This window comes from Staurois parvus, unplaced genomic scaffold, assembly GCF_062004578.1.
Source record: "Staurois parvus isolate SC_StPar_1 unplaced genomic scaffold, SC_StPar_1.0 ptg002101l, whole genome shotgun sequence".
Taxonomy (NCBI): Eukaryota; Metazoa; Chordata; class Amphibia; order Anura; family Ranidae; genus Staurois; species Staurois parvus.
The window spans coordinates 1-13539 of record NW_028319897.1 but is presented as its reverse complement, the minus strand read 5'-3'; the positions used below and the strand labels follow the sequence as shown (position 1 = coordinate 13539).

The window sequence follows — 13539 nt, the reverse complement described above, 5'->3', positions numbered from 1 at the left end:
ACACCCGACACAGCACTCCGCACACCCACAGAGAGCACCCGACACAGCCCTCCGCACACCCGACACAGCGCTCCGCACGCCCGACACAGCGCTCCGCACACCCGACACAGCACTCCGCACACCCACAGAGAGCACCCGACACAGCGCTCCGCACACCCGACACAGCGCTCCGCACACCCGACACAGCGCTCCGCACACCCACAGAGAGCACCCGACACAGCCCTCCGCACACCCGACACAGCACTCCGCACACCCACAGAGAGCACCCGACACAGCCCTCCGCACACCCGACACAGCCCTCCGCACACCCGACACAGCGCTCCGCACACCCCACACAGCGCTCCGCACACCCCACACAGCCCTCCGCACACCCGACACAGCCCTCCGCACACCCGACACAGCGCTCCGCACACCCGACACAGCGCTCCGCACACCCGACACAGCGCTCCGCACACCCGACACAGCGCTCCGCACACCCACAGAGAGCACCCGACACAGCCCTCCGCACACCCGACACAGCACTCCGCACACCCCACACAGCGCTCCGCACACCCCACACAGCGCTCCGCACACCCCACACAGCGCTCCGCACACCCGACACAGCACTCCGCACACCCGACACAGCGCTCCGCACACCCGACACAGCGCTCCGCACACCCGACACAGCGCTCCGCACACCCGACACAGCGCTCCGCACACCCGACACAGCGCTCCGCACACCCACAGAGAGCACCCGACACAGCGCTCCGCACACCCGACACAGCGCTCCGCACACCCGACACAGCGCTCCGCACACCCGACACAGCCCTCCGCACACCCGACACAGCGCTCCGCACACCCGACACAGCGCTCCGCACACCCGACACAGCGCTCCGCACACCCGACACAGCCCTCCGCACACCCGACACAGCGCTCCGCACACCCACAGAGAGCACCCGACACAGCGCTCCGCACACCCGACACAGCGCTCCGCACACCCGACACAGCCCTCCGCACACCCGACACAGCCCTCCGCACACCCGACACAGCCCTCCGCACACCCGACACAGCACTCCGCACACCCGACACAGCACTCCGCACACCCACAGAGAGCACCCGACACAGCCCTCCGCACACCCGACACAGCACTCCGCACACCCGACACAGCGCTCCACACAGCCCTCCGCACACCCGACACAGCACTCCGCACACCCGACACAGCGCTCCGCACACCCACAGAGAGCACCCGACACAGCGCTCCGCACACCCGACACAGCGCTCCGCACACCCGACACAGCGCTCCGCACACCCGACACAGCCCTCCGCACACCCGACACAGCGCTCCGCACACCCGACACAGCGCTCCGCACACCCGACACAGCGCTCCGCACACCCGACACAGCCCTCCGCACACCCGACACAGCGCTCCGCACACCCACAGAGAGCACCCGACACAGCGCTCCGCACACCCGACACAGCGCTCCGCACACCCGACACAGCCCTCCGCACACCCGACACAGCCCTCCGCACACCCGACACAGCGCTCCGCACACCCGACACAGCGCTCCGCACACCCGACACAGCCCTCCGCACACCCGACACAGCGCTCCGCACACCCGACACAGCCCTCCGCACACCCGACACAGCGCTCCGCACACCCGACACAGCACTCCGCACACCCACAGAGAGCACCCGACACAGCCCTCCGCACACCCGACACAGCGCTCCGCACACCCGACACAGCGTTCCGCACACCCACAGAGAGCACCCGACACAGCCCTCCGCACACCAGACACAGCCCTCCGCACACCCGACACAGCACTCCGCACACCCGACACAGCACTCCGCACACCCGACACAGCACTCCGCACACCCGACACAGCCCTCCGCACACCCGACACAGCCCTCCGCACACCCGACACAGCGCTCCGCACACCCGACACAGCGCTCCGCACACCCGACACAGCGCTCCGCACACCCGACACAGCGCTCCGCACACCCGACACAGCGCTCCGCACACCCGACACAGCGCTCCGCACACCCGACACAGCGCTCCGCACACCCGACACAGCGCTCCGCACACCCACAGAGAGCACCCGACACAGCCCTCCGCACACCCGACACAGCACTCCGCACACCCACAGAGAGCACCCGACACAGCCCTCCGCACACCCGACACAGCACTCCGCACACCCGACACAGCGCTCCACACAGCCCTCCGCACACCCGACACAGCACTCCGCACACCCGACACAGCACTCCGCACACCCACAGAGAGCACCCGACACAGCCCTCCGCACACCCGACACAGCACTCCGCACACCCGACACAGCCCTCCGCACACCCGACACAGCGCTCCGCACACCCGACACAGCGCTCCGCACACCCGACACAGCGCTCCGCACACCCGACACAGCGCTCCGCACACCCGACACAGCACTCCGCACACCCACAGAGAGCACCCGACACAGCCCTCCGCACACCCGACACAGCACTCCGCACACCCGACACAGCACTCCGCACACCCACAGAGAGCACCCGACACAGCCCTCCGCACACCCGACACAGCACTCCGCACACCCACAGAGAGCACCCGACACAGCCCTCCGCACACCCGACACAGCACTCCGCACACCCGACACAGCGCTCCACACAGCCCTCCGCACACCCGACACAGCACTCCGCACACCTGACACAGCACTCCGCACACCGAGAGAGCACCTGACACAGCACTCCGCACACCCAACACAGCACTCCGCACACCCAACACAGCACTCCACACACCCACCATGGGCACTCACCGGAGCACTTTCCTCACACTGTCACGGAAGTGATTGGCTCCAATCATCAGTGCCCAGCAGTACCGCCTACCTGTGCGTCACTAATGCTATAGCGAGGCATGCTGGGACTCGTAGTTAAGCGGTTGCACAGCGATCCTAGTAGGCCCGGTGGGGTCAGTTGGCAGCAGAGGCGACATACATGGCAGACTTACCCTGAGCTCGGTCTTATTCCACGGCTGCTTCTGTAGGTTAACACTGTAGATTTTGGCTTTCCTCACGGCTCGGACGTACGCCTCGTGGCCTTGTCTGAAGTAGATCACCTGACGGGACACAACAATCACAAGGTCACCTCTACAGGCCAGGATCTCCGGGAGGATTGGCAGATCTATACAGGGAAGATAACAATTGTGTGCAAGTCTTCCCGTGTATGGAGTGCAACTATAGATGTGCAGATCCTTGTAGGGAGAGAATCAGGAGGCCAAACCACCCGAAAGGGATATTCAGTTATCAGTCACTCAAAAACGTTGGGAGATCTAGTGGTGAGACTTCTTATAGTCCCCGATTGTTTTCTGGTCCATCCTGAACCTCCATCATGTACCCCACCCCATCATGTACCCCCCTCCATCATGCACCCCACCCCATCATGTACCCCCCTCCATCATGCACCCCACCCCATCATGTACCCCCCTCCATCATGCACCCCACCCCATCATGTACCCCCCCTCCATCATGTACCCCCCTCCATCATGCACCCCACCCCATCCTGAACCACCATCATGCACCCCACCCCATCCTGAACCTCCATCATGCACCCCATCCTGAACCTCCATCATGCACCCCACCCTGAACCTCCATCATGTACCCCACCCCATCCTGAACCTCCTCCGGCACACTCCACTTCCCACCCTACCCAGAACCTTCATTGGCTGGCATCCAACCTGGGAACTCCAGTGGGCTTCCCACCCAACCCTGTGTTTTCCCTGTTCCAACCAGGATCTCCTCCAGTGTGCTCAATGTACCACCATGAACCTCTAGCATGCCCCCACCACACTCCAGACATCTTCAGGCCCTCTCCCTCCCTCAGCTGGGACCTACTCTGGGCCACTTCCTAACCCCACCATCCAGAATCTCTGCTTGCTAATATCCTACCTGGGACCTTCAGCGTGCTTCCCACCCAACCCTAGACCTTGATATGCTCTCCATTCCCCCAAAATCAATGTGACAACCTGAACCTCCTGCATGCATCCCCCCACACCCCAGACCTCATCTGGTATGACCCCTGCCCCACTCCACCCCAGACCTCATCTGGTATGACCCTGCCCCACTCCACCCCACACCTCATCTGGTATGACCCTGCCCCACTCCACCCCAGACCTCATCTGGTATGACCCTGCCCCACTCCACCCCACACCTCATCTGGTATGACCCTGCCCCACTCCACCCCAGACCTCATCTGGTATGACCCTGCCCCACTCCACCCCACACCTCATCTGGTATGACCCTGCCGCACTCCACCCCACACCTCATCTGGTATGACCCTGCCCCACTCCACCCCAGACCTCATCTGGTATGACCCTGCCCCACTCCACCCCAGACCTCATCTGGTATGACCCTGCCCCACTCCACCCCACACCTCATCTGGTATGACCCTGCCCCACTCCACCCCAGACCTCATCTGGTATGACCCCTGCCCCCACTCCACCCCACACCTTATCTGGTATGACCCTGCCCCACTCCACCCCACACCTCCTCATCTGGTATGCTCCCTGCCCCACTCCACCCCACACCTCCTCATCTGGTATGCTCCCTGCCCCACTCCACCCCACACCTCATCTGGTATGCTCCCTGCCCCACTCCACCCCAGACCTCACCTGGTATGCTCCCTGCCCCACCACCCCACACCTCACCTGGTATGCTACCTGCCCCACTCCACCCCAGACCTCATCTGGTATGACCCTGCCCCACTCCACCCCAGACCTCATCTGGAATGACCCTGCCCCACTCCATCCCACACCTCATCTGGTATGCTCCCTGCCCCACTCCACCCCAGACCTCATCTGGTATGCTCCCTGCCCCACTCCATCCCACACCTCATCAACTGGTATGCTTCCTGCCCCACTCCACCCCACCTGGTATGCTCCCTGCCCCACTCCACCCCACACCTCATCTGGTATGCTCCCTGCCCCACTTCACCCCACACCTCATCTGGTATGCTCCCTGCCCCACTCCACCCCACACCTCATCATCTGGTATGCTTCCTGCCCCACTCCACCCCACACCTCACCTGGTATGCTCCCTGCCCCACCACCCCACACCTCACCTGGTATGCTACCTGCCCCACTCCACCCCAGACCTCATCTGGTATGACCCTGCCCCACTCCACCCCAGACCTCATCTGGAATGACCCTGCCCCACTCCATCCCACACCTCATCATCTGGTATGCTCCCTGCCCCACTCCACCCCACACCTCACCTGGTATGCTCCCTGCCCCACCACCCCACACCTCACCTGGTATGCTACCTGCCCCACTCCACCCCAGACCTCATCTGGTATGACCCTGCCCCACTCCACCCCAGACCTCATCTGGTATGACCCTGCCCCACTCCACCCCAGACCTCATCTGGAATGACCCTGCCCCACTCCATCCCACACCTCATCTGGTATGCTCCCTGCCCCACTCCACCCCAGACCTCATCTGGTATGCTCCCTGCCCCACTCCATCCCACACCTCATCTGGTATGACCCTGCCCCACTCCACCCCAGACCTCATCTGGTATGACCCCTGCCCCCACTCCACCCCACACCTTATCTGGTATGACCCTGCCCCACTCCACCCCACACCTCCTCATCTGGTATGCTCCCTGCCCCACTCCACCCCACGCCTCCTCATCTGGTATGCTCTCTGGCCCACTCCACCCCAGACCTCATCTGGTATGCTCCCTGCCCCATTCCACCCCAGACCTCATCTGGCATGCTCCCTGCCCCACCTGGGACCTCTTCAAGCCCATTTCTAACCTCTCCTGGGACCTCCTCCAGGCACACTCCCCACCTGAAACGTCTGCTGGCAGACATCTTACCTGAGATCTTCATCATGCTTCCTGCTCCATGTTAGACTTTGATGCGCTCCCTGTTCCACCCAGGACCTCCTCCAGTGTGCTCACTGTGCAATCATGAGCTTCCAGAATGCTCCCCACCCCTCTCCAGACCTCCTCTGGCATGCTCCCTGCCCCATAAGGACCTCCTCCAGCACATTTCTAGCTTCACCCGGGATCTCCTCCTGGCACACTCCCCACCCAAAACATCTGCTGGCTGACATCTTACCTGGGATCTCCAGCGTGCTTCCCACCCAACCTTAGACCTCGATGTGCTCCCTGTTCCACCCAGGACCTCCTCCAGTGTGCTCACTGTGCAATCATGAGCTTCCAGAATGCTCCTCACCCCACCCCAGACCTCCTCTGGCATGCTCCCTGCCCCACAAGGACCTCCTCCAGCACATTTCTAGCTTCACCCGGGATCTCCTCCTGGCACACTCCCCACCCAAAACATCTGCTGGCAGACATCCTACCTGGGATCTCCAGCACGCTCCCCAACCCACAACAGACCTCCTTCAGCACACCCCCTCCCTCAATTGAGACCTACTCCAGACCACTTCCTACCCAATCATCCACAACCTCCGTTTGCAGTTATCCTGCGTGGGACCTCCAGTATACTTCTCACCCAACCCTAGACTTTGATATGTTACCCATTGCCCCCAAAACCTCATCCAGTGTGCTTGCTGTGACATCCTGAACCTCCAGCATGCTCCCCACCACATCCCAGACCTCCTCTGGCATGCTCTCCACCCCACACCTTATCTGGTATGCTCCCTGCCCCACCTGGGACCTCTTCAAGCACATTTCAAGCCTCACCTGGGATCTCCTCTTGGCGCACTCCCCACCCAAAACATCTGCTGGCTGACATCCTACCTGGGATGTCCAGCGTGCTTCCCACACAACCTTAGACCTCGATATGCTCCCTGTTCCACCCAGGACCTCCTCCAGAGTGCTCACTGTGCCACCATGAACCTCCAGCATAGCACGCTCCCCAACCCACAACAGACCTCCTTCAGCACACCCCCTCTTTCAATTGAGACCTACTCCAGACCACTTCCTACCCAATCATCCACAACCTCCCTTTGCTGTTATCCTGTGTGGGACCTCCAGTGTGCTTTCCACCCAACCCTAGAACTTCATATGTTCCCCATGTTCATTGGGACCTCCTCAAACACATTTCCAGCCCCACCCGGGGTCTCCTCTTGGTGTACACCCCACCCGAAATGTCTGCTGACCAACATCCTAATTGGGATCTTCAGCATGCTTCCAACCCAACCCTGGACCTTAATGTGTTCTTCGTTCCATCCAGGACCTTCTCTGGTGTGCTGTCCAACCCAGAGCCTCCAGCATGCTTCCTGCCCCACCCTGGACCTTAATGTGTTCTTCGTTCCATCCAGGACCTTCTCTGGTGTGCTGTCCAACCCAGAGCCTCCAGCATGCTTCCAACCCAACCCTGGACCTTAATGTGTTCTTCGTTCCATCCAGGACCTTCTCTGGTGTGCTGTCCAACCCAGAGCCTCCAGCATGCCTCCTGCCCCACCCTGGACCTTAATGTGTTCTTCGTTCCATCCAGGACCTTCTCTGGTGTGCTGTCCAATCCAGAGCCTCCAGCATGCCTCCTGCCCCACCCTGGATCTTCACCATTGTTGCATCCCTTGTACTACATTCTCCATTGTATATGAGTAAAGTACATATCCATCAAAGACGTACAGGGGCCACAGAACAAACAACGAGCATCGACCAAACACTGCGGCCTGTTGTGGATGCCGTTACTTTCCAGCAGGCTTGCGGTGAAATGAGAGGATTGTCAAAGTACAATCACTGAGAATGTAATGACGAACTATTGTGGACTCCCCTCCCCCTCCCATTGTGAATCCTGAATCCAGTGTGGCTCCTCCTACAAGAAATCATAGAAGGAATGTTCCCCGTACCTCATCTCCCATCTGTGGGACGAAGGGAGATCGTCGGGGGATGGTGTCCAGGATCCACTGCGGTGGGATCCACTCTTCGCTCGGCTCTCCCTCCATCGACAGAAAGTCGTTCTGTTTCTATATATTAAAAAAAAAAAACAATTAAAAGGCTAAACATCAACCAGTGATGGATGTCGGCCATCGTGCTGGAAGTTCATCACCCGACACACAGCCAGAGAAGAGCCCCCAGTGACACCCTCAATGGATTCTCATCTGTCAAGTCGATCGCACCAAACGAGATCCAAATCCTAACACACAGAAGAATCCCATCTGATAAAAACCCACACTGGGGTCTCCTCACCATGAGGGCCCCCAGTAACTGCAGCCCCCCCCCCCCCACCATCCTCTCCAACGCTTCCCTCCGAATCAGAAGACAGATCAGACAAAGGACTAAATATCAGGATTTTTGTATTTACCGAATCATTCATTTCTTGGAGTCTGTTGAGGGACACAGTCAGGTTATACTGCCGCCTACAGGGGGATTGGACACTAGCAAACAGAAACAAAATCGTATAACCCCCTCCTCCACCCCGCCCACCTCAATACGAAGGACATGAAATATACAGAGGGTGGGACTCTGGAAGGAAGGAATACTGCCCCATCATTGGTGTCAGCGGGAGGAATAGTGTCCCATCATTGGTGTCAGTGGGGGGAATAGTGCCCCATCATTGGTGTCAGTGGGGGGAATAGTGTCCCATCATTGGTGTCAGTGGGAGGAATAGTGCCCCATCATTGGTGTCAGTGGGGGGAATAGTGTCCCATCATTGGTGTCAGTGGGAGGAATAGTGCCCCATCATTGGTGTCAGTGGGGGGAATAGTGCCCCATCATTGGTGTCAGTGGGGGGAATAGTGTCCCATCATTGGTGTCAGTGGGAGGAATAGTGCCCCATCATTGGTGTCAGTGGGGGGAATAGTGTCCCATCGTTGGTGTCAGTGGGAGGAATAGTGCCCCATCGTTGGTGTCAGTGGGAGGAATAGTGTCCCATCGTTGGTGTCAGTGGGAGGAATAGTGTCCCATCATTGGTGTCAGTGGGAGGAATAATGTCCCATCATTGGTGTCAGTGGGAGGAATAGTGCCCCATCATTGGTGTCAGCGGGAGGAATAGTGCCCCATCATTGGTGTCAGTGGGGGAGGAATAGTGCTCCATCATTGGTGTCAGTGGGAGGAATAGTGCCCCGTCATTGGTGTCAGTGGGAGGAATAGTGCCCCTCATTGGTATCAGTGGGAGGAATAGTGCCCCCTCATTGGTGTCAGTGGGAGGAATAGTGCCCCCTCATTGGTGTCAGTGGTAGGAATAGTGCCCCGTCATTGGTGTCAGTGGGAGGAATAGTGCCCCCTCATTGGTGTCAGTGGGAGGAATAGTGTCCCATCATTGGTGTCAGTGAGAGGAATAGTGCCCCGTCATTGGTATCAGTGGGAGGAATAGTGCCCCATCATTGGTGTCAGTGGGAGGAATAGTGCTCCATCATTGGTGTCAGTGGGGGGAATAGTGCCCCATCATTGGTGTCAGTGGGAGGAACAGTGCTCCATCATTGGTGTCAGTGGGGGGAATAGTGCCCCATCATTGGTGTCAGTGGGGAGGAATAGTGCCCCATCATTGGTGTCAGTGGGAGGAATAGTGCCCCATCATTGGTGTCAGTGGGAGGAATAGTGCCCCATCATTGGTGTCAGTGGGAGGAATAGTGCCCCATCATTGGTGTCAGTGGGAGGAATAGTGCCCCCATCATTGGTGTCAGTGGGAGGAATAGTGCCCCATCATTGGTGTCAGTGGGAGGAATAGTGCCCCATCATTGGTGTCAGTGAGAGGAATAGTGCCCCATCATTGGTGTCAGTGGGAGGAATAGTGTCCCATCATTGGTGTCAGTGGGAGGAATAGTGCCCCATCATTGGTGTCAGTGGGAGGAATAGTGCTCCATCATTGGTGTCAGTGGGGGGAATAGTGCCCCATCATTGGTGTCAGTGGGAGGAATAGTGCCCCATCATTGGTGTCAGTGGGAGGAATAGTGCCCCATCATTGGTGTCAGTGGGAGGAATAGTGTCCCATCATTGGTGTCAGTGGGGGGAATAGTGCCCCATCATTGGTGTCAGTGGGAGGAATAGTGCCCCATCATTGGTGTCAGTGGGAGGAATAGTGTCCCATCATTGGTGTCAGTGGGAGGAATAGTGCCCCATCATTGGTGTCAGTGGGAGGAATAGTGGCCCCATCATTGGTGTCAGGCATATTGGCCCAATGTAGGTGTCAGTAAGAGGAATAGTACCCCAAACGCCGGATAAAGGCAAGCAAAGGGCCACATCCGGCCCCCGGGCCGTAGTTTGGAGACCAGTGGTGTAGTGGAAAAGCAACTAGGTCCAGCTAAGGCCTCAGGTACTCATGGACCCAGGCAGCTGGTCGGACAGCCAGAGCACCCAGTGGGTGAAACCCGGCGGTAGAGAGAGCTCTGAAAGGCACCCGAAGGTGCAAATAGTGACGTCGCTCAGCCCAGACTCTTACTTACAAAGAGAGTCTCCAGAGACAAAGTCAAGCACAAGAGCAATGCCATGGATCCAGAAAAGTACATCTGCGGCCCCCTATTACCAGAGCCTGAAGGTCACATTGTGGGCCATCCCGACACATCCAATCCAGCAGGTAAGGCCTCCACAGCCAGGCTGAGGGAACATGGAGGTCGTGGGGAATCCTCACCGAAGTTATTGGAGGACGAAATCCATGAATGAGAACTGAAGACAAAAGACTGGCAAAGATTGGATCGATGTTTCTCAGCAGAGATGGAAAATTCCGGGTACAGGAGCGGTTCTTGGGCTGGCTGGCATGTCTCTAGTTTGCCAATATAACCCAACGGAACCAGAATTCCTGCACCCCTCAATGGACCAGAAGGAAACCATCAATTGGATCGGCACCTAGTAACCCAACTGAGGGAGGAGGCAGCTTGTGGTGTCATCACTTCTGGTTCCATGACTCCAGATGGGTGAGAAGACAATACTCTACACACTCTACCCACCGACTACGCACCCCACCCACCCACTCAGCACCCCACCCACCAGCTACGCACCCCACCCACTCCGAAACCCCCACCCACCTACTCCGCACCCCACCCACCTACTCCGCACCCCACCCACCTACTCCGCACCCCACCCACCTACTCCACACCCCACCCACCTACTCCACACCCCACCCACCTACTCCACACCCCACCCACCTACTCCACACCCCACCCACCTACTCCGCACCCCACCCACCCACTCAGCACCCCACCCACCGACTACGCACCCCACCCACCTACTCCGCACCCCAACCACCTACTCCGTACCCCAACCACCTACTCCGTACCCCACCCACCTACTCCGCACCCCACCCACCTACTCCGCACCCCAACCACCTACTCCGCACCCCACCCACCTACTCCGCACCCCAACCACCTACTCCGCACCCCACCCACCTACTCCGCACCCCAACCACCTACTCCGTACCCCACCCACCTACTCCGCACCCCACCCACCTACTCCGCACCCCAACCACCTACTCCGCACCCCAACCACCTACTCCGTACCCCACCCACCTACTCCGCACCCCAACCACCTACTCCGCACCCCACCCACCTACTCCGCACCTCAACCACCTACTCCGTACCCCACCCACCTACTCCACACCCCAACCACCTACTCCGCACCCCAACCACCTACTCCGTACCCCACCCACCTACTCCGCACCCCAACCACCTACTCCGTACCCCCACCCACCTACTCCGCACCCCAACCACCTACTCCGCACCCCACCCACCTACTCCGCACCCCAACCACCTACTCCGCACCCCAACCACCTACTCCGTACCCCACCCACCTACTCCGCACCCCAACCACCTACTCCGTACCCCACCCACCTACTCCGCACCCCACCCACCTACTCCGCACCCCACCCACCTACTCCGCACCCCAACCACCTACTCCGCACCCCAACCACCTACTCCGTACCCTATGCACATACAATACATACATCTTACACGCACATATATTCTCCACATATATGAGGATATGAACCTTTCTCCGGGTTTGTTTGCGTTTCCTCTCCTTGTTGTCCTCCTTGGTGTTCTCCTCCTCAGAACTACTACACACCTTCCTGGTGGTCTGACGCGTTTGCCTCTTTGGAGGCTGCAGGTTGATCCCAGCGTCTGCGGTCCAATCGGAGTACTCGCTGGAGGAGTCGCTGCAGAACAAAGTACAGAAAGGATAAACCGGAAGACAAAACAGCAAAAACACAACTCAAATCTAAAACTGTAAAATCATTTCCAGACCCAACACCACCCAAAATGTACGGATTTCACCTGTTCCTCCTCCAACCTCATCAACACGCCGATGATCTCTTTTAAGGGCTCACAATGGCCGTTGTTGATGGCAGGAGGTTCTGATCGAATTCTCTGCTTCGATCAGTGCATGAAAGGGGGAGGGGCCTGAATATGGCGCCGGCAAGGAGCAGGAGCTTCATGTGTCCCACCAAGAGATGTAGGAGGAGGAAGGAGGCTACATACCCCATGCTTGGTGTGCTGGCGGAGGTCCTTTCAATACCGAGGGGTCCTAGGTGGTGGTCCTGCTCAGCCGGAGGTGCGGCGTCTGTCCCAATGTGCAGAGTAGAAACAGGGACCAGCGGAAGCTGAGGGGAGGAGGACCGGGGACGCCGCTGGGGGGCCTCACAGACCCCTAGGAAGCAGTCGGCTGGACGAGGAGCGAAGGAGGGAGGAGGTAGAAAAGCAACAAGCCCGCTGGTGAGCACCCCGACCACCCCACCGAAGAGGCGCCACACTCAGGACTGTGGACATTAAAGGGGGTAACAGCAGAAGCTGGAGTGCGGTGAGAGCCCAAATGTAATAGGAATTGGACAGTATACAGTCAGGTCCATAAATATTGGGACATGGACACAACTCTAACATTTTTGGCTCTATACACCACAATGGATTTGAAATGAAAGGAACAAGATGTGCTTTAACTGCAGACTGTCAGCTTTAATTTGAGGGTATTTACATCCAAATCAGGTGAAACGGTGTAGGAATGACAACAGTTTGCATATTTGCCTCCCACTTGCTAAGGGACCAAAAGTAATGGGACAGAATAATAATCATAAATCAAACTTTCACTTTTTAATACTTGGTTACAAATCCTTTGCAGTCAATGACAGCCTGAAGTCTGGAACGCATAGACATCACCAGACGCTGGGTGTCATCCCTGGTGATGCTCTGCCAGGCCTTTACTGCAACTGTCTTCAGTTCCTGCTTGTTCTTGGGGCATTTTCCCTTCAGTTTTGTCTTCAGCAAGTGAAATGCTCCATCGGATTCAGGTCAGGTGATTGGCCATTGCAGAACATTCCACTTCTTTGGTGTCCTTTTGCAGTCTGCTTTGGGTCATTGTCCATCTGCACTGTGAAGCGTCCAATGAGTTGTGAAGCATTTGGCTGAATATGAGCCGATAATATTCCCGAAACACTTCACAATTCATCCGGCTGCTTCTGTCAGCCGTCACATCATCAATACATACAAGAGAAGCAGTTCCATTGGCAGCCATACATGCCCACGCCATGACACTACCACCACCATGATCACTGATGAGGTGGTATGCTGAGGACCATGAGCAGTTCCTTCTCCATCCTCTTCTCTTCCCATCACTCTGGTACAAGTTGATGTCGGTCTCATCTGTCCATAGGATGTTGTTCCAGAACTGTGAAGGCTTTTTT

The 13539-nt window shown here is 58.2% G+C and overlaps 1 protein-coding gene across 1 annotated transcript in view; it reads right to left on the bottom strand.

Moving 5' to 3' along the window:
• The window catches only part of LOC149432808 (bromodomain and WD repeat-containing protein 3-like), a gene marked incomplete at both ends in the record, with an annotated part of 38811 nt that extends 26790 nt beyond the window's left edge, over window positions 1–12021 (bottom strand). The window contains 3 exons of the mRNA XM_089664923.1: window positions 2972–3079; window positions 7784–7900; window positions 11856–12021. Of these exons, the coding sequence (XP_089521049.1) occupies window positions 2972–3079; window positions 7784–7900; window positions 11856–12021 (391 nt within the window). The remainder of the gene's footprint in view (window positions 1–2971; window positions 3080–7783; window positions 7901–11855) is intronic.
• Window positions 12022–13539: the final 1518 nt, after the last annotated feature.